Source organism: Halichoeres trimaculatus, unplaced genomic scaffold, assembly GCF_033239565.1.
Source record: "Halichoeres trimaculatus isolate MK-OKI-2021-1 unplaced genomic scaffold, fHalTri1.1 fHalTri1_scaffold_22, whole genome shotgun sequence".
Classification (NCBI taxonomy): Eukaryota; Metazoa; Chordata; class Actinopteri; order Labriformes; family Labridae; genus Halichoeres; species Halichoeres trimaculatus.
This window is the reverse complement of record NW_027437200.1, coordinates 24889507-24902633: the sequence shown is the minus strand read 5'-3', so window position 1 is coordinate 24902633 and position 13127 is coordinate 24889507. Positions and strand designations below refer to the sequence as shown.

Here is a 13127-nt window from a genome sequence, read left to right as displayed (position 1 = left end):
CACAGTTCACCACCCAAACCATGACTGTGTGGTTATGGGCTTGTTTCCAGAGAAGCAGGTGAGAAATAGCTGCTAATGCCCATTTTAGGTATCATGATAATAAAGACTAATCATACATTTTACATGTGAGAGCCTTTCACGTCACTCGAGGTCACCTTACACAGCTAATGTGTGACACAGAACTCCCAGAGAGTAGCAGCAACTGGTTGGGCCAGCTGTTTGTTTCATACAGTTTTACCAAGTTCTTTACACCAAGTTTGTTAAAATGCATAACTGAGTCCACATGCAGAGTGTAGGGGAACGATATACCTTTCTATTTAGGCCTAAATGTTTCATATGGACATGATAACACGGACCGCTTGAGCTGTGATATTATTTAAAGAAGTTCATTTTCACCCAGGAGTCATGAAACTTGGGGGTAATTTTAAAGACATTTTAAAATGTTTGTCTAATTAGTACCTCATCACGTGGCCTTTGTAATGTTGGCTGATGAAGAACGGGACAAAGTTTTCATGTCTTTCATTTTTGGATTTAAAGAATCACCCAGCTGACCATGAGATCTCTCCTTCAGGAGAGGCTTAATGACAGCAGTGTTTAAGGCCGCTGGAAATGTTCCAGTCTGAAGGGAGATGTTGACCAGATGAGCACTTGATGACAGCAGCCTGAAGAGGGTCAGTGGGAGGAGCCTGAAACAGACCATCATCATCATCATCATGTGTCAGTTTGTAAACTCTTGGTTTGTGATGAGCTGGGATTAAAACGGTGTTTGACAGGAGGATTACAGAGAAAATGCTGAGCACAGCTTTATTAAAAATCAACATTACAGAGAATCAATCCTGACTGAGTCAGATTTCTTTTCTGATTCACCGTTAAACAAAAAACCTTTGTCCAATAAATGAGTCACAGCTGTGTCACTGTGTGCTCCATAGTCCTGTACACAGTTTATAACATTACAAATGTGTCTGCATTACAGCTCAGTGTGATTTCTGGATGAAGACATGCTGCTAGCAGCGGACAGAAACAGGATTCATTGATTTCATTGATCACTTCAAAGAACGGACTCAGACTTTTCTGAGCATCTTTTTATAAAAAACACTGAAGATAAAAAGTCTGAACGAGGCCTGAGTCTTTCTCCACAGACACCAGAAGAAGTCAGTCAGTGAGTGATCCAGGTTCACCTGAGTCCTGCTCTCTGATCCCATCCAGACTAAGAGAGGAACACACACACTGCTGAGGAACACACACTCACTGACTGAGGAAAACACACTCACTGACTGAGGAACACACACTGACTGAGGAACACACACTAACTGAGGAACACACACACACACACTCACTGAGGAACACACACTCACTGAGGAACATACATACACACACACTCACTGAGGAACACACACACACACACACTGCCTGAGGAACACACACACACACACTGCCTGAGGAACACACACACACACTGACTGAGGAACACACACTGACTGAGGAACACACACTCACTGAGGAACACACACACACACACACACTCACTGAGGAACACACACACACACTGACTGAGGAACACACACACACACTGACTGAGGAACACACACTCACTGAGGAACACACACACACACACACACACACACTCACTGAGGAACACACACTGACTGAGGAACACACACTCACTGAGAAACACACACACTCACTGAGGAACACACACTCACTGAGAAACACACACACTCACTGAGGAACACACACACTCACTGAGGAACACACACTCACTGAGGAGCACACACTCACTAAGGAACAAACTCACTCACTGAGGAACAGACTCACTCACTGAGGAACACACACACTCACTGAGGAACACACACACACACACTGCCTGAGGAACACACACACTCATTGACGGAGGAACACACACTGACTGAGGAACACACACTCACTGGGGAACACACACACACACACACTCACTGAGGAACACACACTCACTGAGGAACACACACACTCACTGAGGAACACACACACTCACTGAGGAACACATACTCATTGAGGAACACACACTCACTGAGAAACACACACACTCACTGAGGAACACACTCACTCACTGAGGAACACACTCACTCACCGAGGAACACACACTCACTGAGGAACACACACACTGCTGAGGAACAGACACTCACTGAGGAACACACACACACACACTCACTGAGGAACATACATACTGACTGAGGAACACACACACACACACACACTGACTGAGGAACACACACTCACTGACTGAGGAACACACACTCACTGACTGAGGAACATACATACTGACTGAGGAACACACACACACACACACTGACTGAGGAACACACACACACACACACACACACACACACACACACACACACACACACACACTCACTGAGGAACATACAGACTGACTGAGGAACACACACACACACACTGACTGAGGAACACACACTCACTGAGGAACACACACTCACTGAGGAACACACACACTGACACACACAGGAACAGACACTCACTGAGGAACACACACACACACACTCACGGAGGAACATACATACTGACTGAGGAACACACACACACTGACTGAGGAACACACACTCACTGACTGAGGAACACACACTCACTGACTGAGGAACATACATACTGACTGAGGAACACACACACACACATACTGACTGAGGAACACACACACACACACACACACACACACACACACACACACACACACACTCACTGAGGAACATACAGACTGACTGAGGAACACACACACACACACTGACTGAGGAACACACACTCACTGAGGAACACACACTCACTGAGGAACACACACACTGACTGAGGAACACTCACACACACTGACTGAGGAACACACACTCACTGAGGAACACACACTCACTGAGGAACACACACACTGACTGAGGAACACTCACACACACTGACTGAGGAACACACACACTGACTGAGGAACACTCACACACTGACTGAGGAACACACACACACACTGACTGAGGAACACACACACACACACTGACTGAGGAACACTCACACACACTGACTGAGGAACACTCACACACACTGACTGAGGAACACACAATCACTCACTGAGGAACACACACACTGACTGAGGAACACACACTCACTCACTGAGGAACACACACACTGACTGAGGAACACACACACACACACACTCACTGAGGAACACACACACACACACACTGCCTGAGGAACACACACACACACTGACTGAGGAACACACACTGACTGAGGAACACACACACACACACACTCACTGAGGAACACACACACACACACACACTCTGACTGAGGAACACACACACACACACACACACTGACTGAGGAACACACACACACTGACTGAGGAACACACACACTCACTAAGGAACACACACACTCACTGAGGAACACAAACACTCACTGAGGAACACACACACACTGAGGAACACACACACTCACTGAGGCACACACACACTGACTGAGGAACACACACTCACTAAGGAACACACACTCACTAAGGAACACACACTCACACTGACTGAGGAACGAACACACTCACTGACTGAGGAACATACACACTCATTGACTGAGGAACACACACACTCACTGAGGAACAAACACACTCACTGAGGAACACACACACTCACTGAGGAACACACACACACACTGACTAAGGAACAAAACCTCACTGAGGAACACACACACTGACTGATGAACACACACTCACTGAGGAACACACACTCACTGAGGAACACACACACTGACACACACAGGAACAGACACTCACTGAGGAACACACACACACACACTCACTGAGGAACATACATACTGACTGAGGAACACACACACACTGAGGAACACACACACTCACTGAGGAACACACACACTCACTGAGGAACCTCTCGTATAGAACCCAAACCCAGGATAGAGAGGTTCAGTGAATGTGGTTCTGAAGGTGTGGAGGTGGATCAGTGAGTCAGAGGAGACTCTGTAGAAGGACACAGAGCCAGCAGGACAGTCCACATACACTGCTACTTTGCCAGAGTCAGAGGACGGGGACAGAGGGAGGACTGTTAGTCTGTTATTGTGCCAGACATCGTAAACTCCACCAGAGCAGCCCAGAGTCCAGGACTGATCATTGAATCCAAACCTACAGTTGTGGCTGTCTCCTTTCCTTCTGATTCCTCTGTAACTCACTGATATATCAACCACTCCTTCCCACTCCACCTCCCAGTAACAGCGCCCAGTCACACCATCTCTACACAGCAGCTGAGACACGATGTCAAATCTGTCTGGATGATCAGGATATGACTGATCCTCCTCCACACGTGTCACCTTCCTGTTGTTGTCAGACAGTCTGAGCTCTCTGTGAGCTGTGTTTGGGTCCAGAGTGAGTTCACAGAAATCTGATGGAGAGAAAAAGACACAACACAGCAGCAGTTTATCATCAGACACACCTGAAGGCTTCATTCTTTGTTAGCTGACAGTCTGCTGTTTGCTCATCAGGAGTCAAAGTGATTCCACACTTACACTTCTTCAGACCAGGTTTTAACCACCGCGGTCCACCGTGGTCCACCCTGGAGGAAGAAACACAGTCAGAGTGATTTTCTGTCCAACACCAGTCCTAACTGCTGCTCAACATGAAGCAGTGATCCTCAGTTTGTCCCTGTGACAGAGAAACAGGCTGAAACTCCTCTGAGCCAACTGTCTCCATCACTCTGTGCCTTTTTCTGACAGCGTGGAGATCCTGGAGGAAGAGGAGGAGAAGAAGAAGAGGACAAAGAGTCCAAAAGCAAAGGCTGCCTGTTGCTCTCTGGATCCATTAAGTCCACGTTCTGCTTCTCATGTCCTCTTTGAAATGAGGAAGGACAAACCCTGCTCTACCTCTGATCTGTCTCTTTAAAGTAGTCGCTCTGATGCTCCTCTGCTGCTCTGTGTGTTTCCTGATCCAGCTCCAATCACTGCTCTGAAAAGAACCAAACACATTCAGTCTCTGAGCTCTGCTCGTCTGGTTTTACCTCAGTGTGTCCAGTCTGCAGAGGGGATCCTCAAGTCCAGCAGAAAGCTGCTCCACTCCTGAGTCTCCTGGATGGTTGTAGCTCAGGTCCAGCTCTCTCAGGTGTGAGGGGTTGGAGCTCAGAGCTGAGGCCAGACAAGCACAGCCTCTCTGTGTGATCAGACATCCTGACAGTCTGAGGTTAGAAAAAGAATCAGGCCATGAGAAAAAGTCCACTGATTATCACCATTTCTTTATCTCTGACCTTAAGCAGGATGAGCCAAAGACCTGACCTGAGAGTTTCCAGTTTGCAGTGTGGACTCTTCAGTCCAGCACACAGAGTCTGGACTCCTGAATCCTGCAGGTTGTTGTGGCTCAGGTCCAGGTCTCTGAGCCTGGAGGACTGTGAGCTGAGGACTGAGGACAGAGCTTCACAGCTTCTCTCTGACAGGTCACATCCATGAAACCTTTGAAGACATGAACATTTTCTTCATCTGTTGTTTGACTAAAGATTGAAAGCCATGCCTGTTTTTATTCATCAGTCCATGATCATTTCTGTGTCCTACTCGTCTGATTTTTAGTTTGAGACAACTTTAGTAAAGATTGACTGAATGTGTGACTTTCTGGACCTTTCCTCTCTGATCGTTTGAGGAGCTTCAGAGTCATGTCAGACTTTGTGTCTTGATGTCTCTTAAACTCACTGACAGTAAGAGTTTAACTTCACTTTCATCCTGACCTGAGAGTCTCCAGTTTGCAGTCTGGACTCTTCAGTCCAGCACACAGAGTCTGGACTCCTGAATCCTGCAGGTTGTTGTGGCTCAGGTCCAGGTCTCTGAGCCTGGAGGACTGTGAGCTGAGGACTGAGGACAGAGCTTCACAGCTTCTCTCTGACAGGTCACATCCACTCAGCCTGAAGGAGATCATGGAAAGAGAACAAACAGATGGTTTCAGGGTCATGAACAGAAATTATCCTGTTTCAAATCTCTCACTCAGTCACTCATTCACTCAGTCACTCATTCACTCAGTCACTCATTCACTCAGTCACTCATTCACTCAGGCCCAGTTTACACCGAGACTTCCGCAACGATTCTTCCTTTGCGTTTTCAAAAGCCACCCGCGTTTACATGAGGACGGCGTGAAAACGATCCGCGTTCATACGACTCCAGGAGGAGAAGTCTCCTCTTCTGTTTTTTCTTTTTCTGCCGTTTTGTTGTGTGAGACGGTCGGCAATCCAACCATGACGCGCATTACCGCCAACTACTGGCTCAACTGGAAATGTGGCTGAGCGCGGAGCCTTCACCTAAAACTGCGAGTGCGCATGCGGTGACGTCAGCGTTTCACCCTGAGACGCTCCGCTCTGTGTTTACACGAAGCTGGATGGCGGAGCGGATTCAGATCTTTCCACTCTGGGGAGCGTTTTCAAAAGTTTGCGTTTTCACTGAAAACGCAACGTGGTCTCGTCTAAACGGAAGGCCAAAACGCAACGAAATGTTTGCGGAATCGACCGTTTTCGGCGTCGTGTAAACGGGGCCTCAGTCACTCATTCCCTCAGTCACTCATTAACTCATTAACTCAGTCACTCATTCACTCAGTCACTCGTTCACTCAGTCACTCATTTACTCATTCACTCATTCCCTCAATCACTCATTAACTCATTCACTCAGTCACTCATTCACTTGTTCACTCATTCACTCAGTCACTCGTTCACTCACACAGCTTTGTTTGTAGCTCTGATCACTGGCAGCAGCCTGAGAAGAACCTCCTCTGAAGGATGGTACTCCTTCAGGTCAAACAGGTCCAGATCTTTGTCTGAGGACAGTAAGATGAAGGCCAGAGCTGACCACTGAGCAGGAGACAGATTGTATCTAGAGAGACCTCCTAATCTCAGGTACTGTTGGATCTCCTTCTCTAGAGATCGTTCGTTCAGTTCGTTCAGACAGTGGAACAGGTTGATGCTTTTCTCTGCAGACACATCCTCACTGAGCTTCTTCTTTATGTACTCCACTGTTTTCTGATTGGTCTGTGAGTCACTTCCTGCCTGTGTCAGCAGACCTCTCAGGAGACTCTGATTGGTCTGCAGAGACAGACCCAGGAGGAAGCGCAGGAACAGGTCCAGGTGTCCGTTTGGACTCTGTAAGGCCTGGTCCACAGCGCTCTGATAGAGGTGTTCCAGTTTAGGTCTGACTCTGGTGGTCTCAGGGATCAGGGATGTTGTTTGTTCTTCCATCAGGTTGAGTCCAGACTCGGTGAAGGTCAGATGGACGTGAAGAGCAGCCAGAAACTCCTGAACGCTCAGATGGATGAAGCAGAACACCTGGTCCTGGTACAGTCCTCTCTCCTCTCTGAAGATCTGTGTGAACACTCCTGAGTACCAAGAGGCGTCTCTGATGTTGATGCCACACTCTGTCAGGTCTGATTCATAGAAGATCAGGTTTCCTTTCTGCAGCTGCTCAAAAGCCAGTTTTCCCAGAGACTCCATCATCCTCCTGCTCTCTGGACTCCAGACTGGATCAGTCTCAGCTCCTCCTTCATACTTGATGCTCTTCACTTTGGACTGAGCTAGCAGGAAGTGGATGTACATCTGAGTCAGGGTCCTGGGTAGCTGTCCCCCCTCTCTGGTCTTCAGCAGGTCCTCCAGAACCGTAGCAGTGATCCAGCAGAAGACCGGGATGTGGCACATGATGTGGAGGCTTCTGGAGGTCTTGATGTGGGAGATGATGGTGCTGGTCTGCTCCTGATCTCTGGACCTCTTCCTGAAGTACTCCTCCTTCTGAGGGTCACTGAACCCTCTGACCTCTGTCACCATGTCAACACACCATGGAGGGATCTGATTGGCTGCTGCAGGTCGTGTGGTCATCCAGAGGCGAGCAGAGGGAAGCAGGTTCCCCCTGATGAGGTTTGTCAGCAGCACATCCACTGAGGTGGACTCTGTACCATCAGTCAGGACCTGGTTGTTGTGGAAGTCCAGAGGAAGTCGACACTCATCCAGACCGTCAAAGATGAACAGGACCTGGAACTCTTCAAACCTGCAGAGTCCTGCTTCTTTGGTTTGAGGAAAGAAGTGATGAACCAGTCCCACCAAGCTGAACTTTCTCTCTTTCAGCACATTCAGCTCTCTGAACGGGAAGGGAAAGGTGAACTGGATGTCCTGGTTGGTTTTGTCTTCAGCCCAGTCCAGAGTGAACTTCTGTGTTAAGACTGTTTTCCCGATGCCAGCCACTCCCTTTGTCAGCACTCTTCTGATTGGTCCCTGTCGTCCAGGTGGGCCTTTAAAGAGCTCTTCTTGTCTGATGGTAGTTTCTGCTCCGTCTGGTGTCCTGGATGCTGCTTCAATCTGTCTGACCTCATGTTCCTGGTTGATCTGTCCAGTCCCTCCCTCTGTGAAGTAGAGCTCTGTGTAGATCTGGTTCAGAAGGGTCCGGTTTCCTGCTTTAGCGATCCCCTCAAACACACACTGGAACTTCTCCTTCAGGCTGGATTTGAGCTGACGTTGACACGCTGCAGCAGGAGTTCCTGGATGAAGGAAACAGAAATGTAATGAATGATGTGAAGCTACAATCAGTCTGAGTTTCTACTTTCTGACATCAGGAAGGATTTGATTTGGCTCCTCTCTGAAATCTTCAGCTCATAGATGTGATCCAGGTGTGAGCGTCATATTCAGAGCAGAGTTTGAAATGTAACCCTCTCCCATGTTGTCTCCATTTCCTCTTTCCATCATGTTCAATGTTCAAATCCTCTTACTGCTCTGCAGACAGTCAGCCAGCTCCTCCTGCTCCATCCTCCTCAGGAAGTGCAGAGTGATCTTCAGGAAGGCCTCTCTGCTCCTCCTCTGCTCCTCATCCTCATCCTCCCTCTGGCTCTCAAAGTATTCTGGGTAATCTGGACTCAGGGTCCTCTGGATCTCCTTCAGCTGGCTCTTTACGAAGCTGATGATGTTCTCCTGGAGCAGCTGGAAGAGAAGAAAATGTCTGGTTGGACTGGTTGAACTGGTTGAACTGGTTGGACTGGTTGGACTGGTTGAACTGGTTGAACTGGTTGAGGCCAGATCCTGTGTGACAGACAGAGGCCCCGTTTACACGACGCCGAAAACGGTCGATTTCGCAAACATTTCGTTGCATTTTAGCCTTCCGTTTAGACGAGACCACGTTGCGTTTTCAGTGAAAACGCAAACTTATGAAAACGCTCCCCAGAGTGGAAAGATCTGAATCCGCTCCTCCATCCAGCTTCGTGTAAACACAGAGCGGAGCGTCTCAGGGTGAAATGCTGACGTCACCGCATGCGCACTCGCAGTTTTAGGTGAAGGCTCCGCGCTCAGCCACATTTCCAGTTGAGCCAGTAGGTGGCGGTAATGCGCGTTATGGTTGGATTGCCGACCGTCTCACACAACAAAACGGCAGAAAAAGAAAGAAAAGAAGAGGAGACTTCTCCTCCTGGAGTCGTATGAACGCCGATCGTTTTCACGTCGTCCTCATGTAAACGCGGGTGGCTTTTGAAAACGCAAAGGAAGAATCGTTGCGGGAGTCTCCGTGTAAACGGGGCCAGAGAGCCTAGTGGTCTGCAGAGTCCAGCATGGAGACCAGATCACAGAGCTCCAAGCAGGAAGAGTGTGTGCTCTGAGGCTCAGGAGGAGCTGTGTTTGTACGTTTGCTCACCGTCATGATGGAGTCCAGCTGAGTGTGACGCTGCTGGGCAGACCGACCAATGGGAGCCTCTGATCTCTGCTGCTGGGCAGACCGACCAATGGGAGCCTCTGATCTCTGCTGCTGGGCAGACCGACCAATGGGAGCCTCTGATCTCTGCTGCTGGGCAGACCGACCAATGGGAGCCTCTGATCTCTGCTGCTGGGCAGACCGACCAATGGGAGCCTCTGACCTCTGACCTCTGACGAACAAACAGAAGATGGTGGAGTGTTTATGAAATAACCACACACTGTGATCATGTGTTGGACTCTATCTGCTGGATCCTCCTACAAACACAGGACACAGAGACACGCTGGGTCCTGGTCTTTCTGCCTCCAGTCCTGGTTACTGCTGTGGGATCCTGATAGAGACACAGAGACTGAAACATGTCCCCCTTCACAGAGAAAAGACCCAGCACAGTCAGGATCAGAGGTTTACCACACAACAACAGGAAGTTACCTTTGACATGCTCACCTTTCATCAGCACAAGGCTCTGAAGACTGGAAATTAATCCATCTGCCCATAGAGTCATCACTCTTTAAGGAGACACAGCTGGGTCCAGGTCCAGGTCCAGGTCTCTTGTCTCTGAAAGAATCATAAACACAGAAAAAGTTCAACACGCTCTGAGTTTTTTAGATGATTTCACTTTAACGCTCTTACATTTCATCAGCAGACTGACGGCCATCTTTGAAGTCAACAGATCGAGGCATAGACCAATCACTCTTTAAGGAGACACAGCTGGGTCCAGGTCCAGGTCCAGGAGAGTCTGGTCCATGTTGCTGCTTTTTGCTTCAGAAACACACACACACACACACACACACACACACACACACACACACACACACACACACACACACACACACACACACACACACAGCTGTGAGTGTGAATCATGATGGTGCAGTGATGCTGGTCCATGGACAGGTGCAGATCCTGGTCTCACCTCTGAGCTCTGGTCCGGCTCTCCTGGTCCCCCCACAGAGGGCTTTCAGAGGGAGGGGCTCCCCCCTCTCTGTCCTCACACTGATCCATAGCAGAGCCCCCACCTTCACACACACACACACAGACACACACACACACACACACACACACACACACACACACGTTCATTACACTTCTTTTCACTGAGATCCCATCAACCACTAACACCTACTCAGAAATGTAAATGAAAGAAACACAAACCTGTGTTGTGTCAGACGGCCACAGCACCACTCCTGTTCCTCTGTGTGGCAGACGGGTCGCAGAGTGAGGAGACAGGAGCAATGACGGAGGGACGGGTCTGTGCAGAACCTGTTGATAACCCAACAGTGGCCAAAACAACCCATGAACTGCGTTAAAAAATCTGACCCACCACATGAGTCGTGGAAATAACCCTGAACTGCATTATAATAACCCATAATGGGTTACCAGTTTCATAACTCAGCAGTTGGGTTGACGAATTAACCCAGCAGTTTTTAGTGAGAACCTCAAATTATTCCAGGAACCGTTTCAGCTCTAATATATTTGTGGTTTGTGAAATGTTTTAGTGCTTCTGAAATTTATTTTGTACTTTTAAAACAGTCATTCCCACTGGCCTTCAGGGCCACCGTAAGAGACAATTAACCAGGTTAATTAATAAGCTCCAGCTCTGACCCAACCCCAACCCTGGATCTAATAATGAGGCATTTCAGCGGAAAGTGGTCGGTGTGTTTCAAACTGCTCTCAGAATAAACAGAGAGCAGCTTTTCTTCATGCTAACGTGTTTGTTTGACAGGTTACAGGAACAGACAGAGCTCTGATACTGTTTGATCAGAGTTATCACAGCGCACATGCGCAGACACACAAACAGCTGTTAGAGATCAGCTGATACCGTCATCACTGAAACACGTCGCTTCATGTTTCCTCGATTCCTCTCCTCCCTTCATTTCCTTCATCCCTGGTGGGAGTGTTTAACGGACTGTGTCACAGATGGCGAACCCTGACCAGCTCCCTGACAGCACAAACTCTAGCTTCACTTTTTCCCTCTGGAACAAAGCTTTACAGCAGAAACACATTTACTACACCACGAAATGACCTGGAGCCCAAACTAAACCAGACTCTTGTTTTGAATCCACTAAAAGACGCCATGGGCTCCGCCCAGCTACGATACAAAGCGAAAGTAAAGTTTCTGAGTGTCCACAAATCTGCAATCCAACACTTTAACCTCCTTTCTAACATGGATGAAGCTTCCTCAGAGAGTCAAACCACATTTCAAAGCGTTTTCAAAGTTTTCAAAGCGAACAAACCTGAATCAAAGAGGAGAACGGACGAGAGGTGGAGAGACGTCTTTCCTCCGCAGCTCCGCTCGGTAGAAGCAGGAAGCAGTGACGGTCCGATGTCAGAGAGTCGCTGCACAGCGCCACACCGCCCCCTGCTGGAGAGAAGCACACACTGAATCCTAGTGGAAGCTCTCAGTCACACACAGAGCTTCAACCTGACGGTCTGGCTCATAAAGAGCAGGACTCGGGTCTATGGGGACAGGTTTTGGAATGATCACATCCTTGGCATGAAGTACAAAACATAAGCCATCCTATGATCCGTGTCTGAGCTCCTCCAGGTGTCTGCTGTCTTTACATGAAGACATGAAAGCAGCTGTTTCATTGGTTTGAAGAGTCTGACTTCACCTTTTCATGAAGTTGAACAAAATGATGATTTGCTGATGTTTTTGCTCATTTAGGAGAGCAGCTTAGATTTACTGAGACACATGTCATGGCTGTGGACCTTTGCCTTAAATCTCTTCAATGTGCCATAAAAAGTGTTCAACTGAAGGTTTCTTGCTCTGCCTCCTTCACCACCTCTATAGACTCATTGCTGCTGTTTTTTTTCTGCATTTGACTTGTTGTTAGTTTTCCTCCAACACTTTCCCCTGATTTTCCGATCTCCTTTACTCTGGCTGTAAATCCAGTATGAATAGAGGTCAATCCATGGATCAAAGTGTTGAAGAGGCATTAGACCAAACGTGCTCTGGCTCCAACATTTAGTTATTATTGTAGCTTTGACACCACCTGCAGCTGAACATTAATCATTAAAATAAATGTAAAAAGTAGAAATATTCTGAGGGTTAGTTTGAACAAATTGTGAGCTGGTTTTCGTCTGCATCTCTGCTGATCTGTGCTGATGGAGATGTGGAGTTACTGTGATGAAAGGCTTTATGAACACGCTAACGTTCAGGCTCAGTGGGTTAGCACGTACACCCAAAGACACTGGGCCGTGTCTTTGGGCCTTTAAGCTGTCCCACCTTACCTGGATCCAACCTACATGTTCTTATCAGGAGAAAGCTCTGCCAGAACCAAACAGAAACACATCAAACGTGAGCGCACACGTATCGTTTTCTTCACACCACCTCACTTCACTTTGATTTCTGTGGTCGGCTCAGAGTCCTGTCCTTTGAGGGAGCCGGTCTCAGCTCTTTTTTATGT

At 48.1% G+C, this 13127-nt stretch overlaps 1 protein-coding gene across 1 annotated transcript; it reads right to left on the bottom strand.

The window, feature by feature from the left end:
• Window positions 1-3337: 3337 nt before the first annotated feature.
• Window positions 3338-10968, bottom strand: LOC141784582 (NACHT, LRR and PYD domains-containing protein 3-like). The gene is given in 12 exon segments (XM_074662461.1): window positions 3338-4421; window positions 4546-4592; window positions 5034-5228; window positions 5230-5478; window positions 5748-5921; window positions 6724-8524; window positions 8753-8960; window positions 9664-9892; window positions 10165-10275; window positions 10351-10479; window positions 10634-10736; window positions 10873-10968. Coding segments are annotated over 11 exon segments (3771 nt in total). The 5' UTR covers window positions 10723-10736; window positions 10873-10968; the 3' UTR covers window positions 3338-3882.
• Between the last annotated feature and the right edge of the window lie 2159 nt (window positions 10969-13127).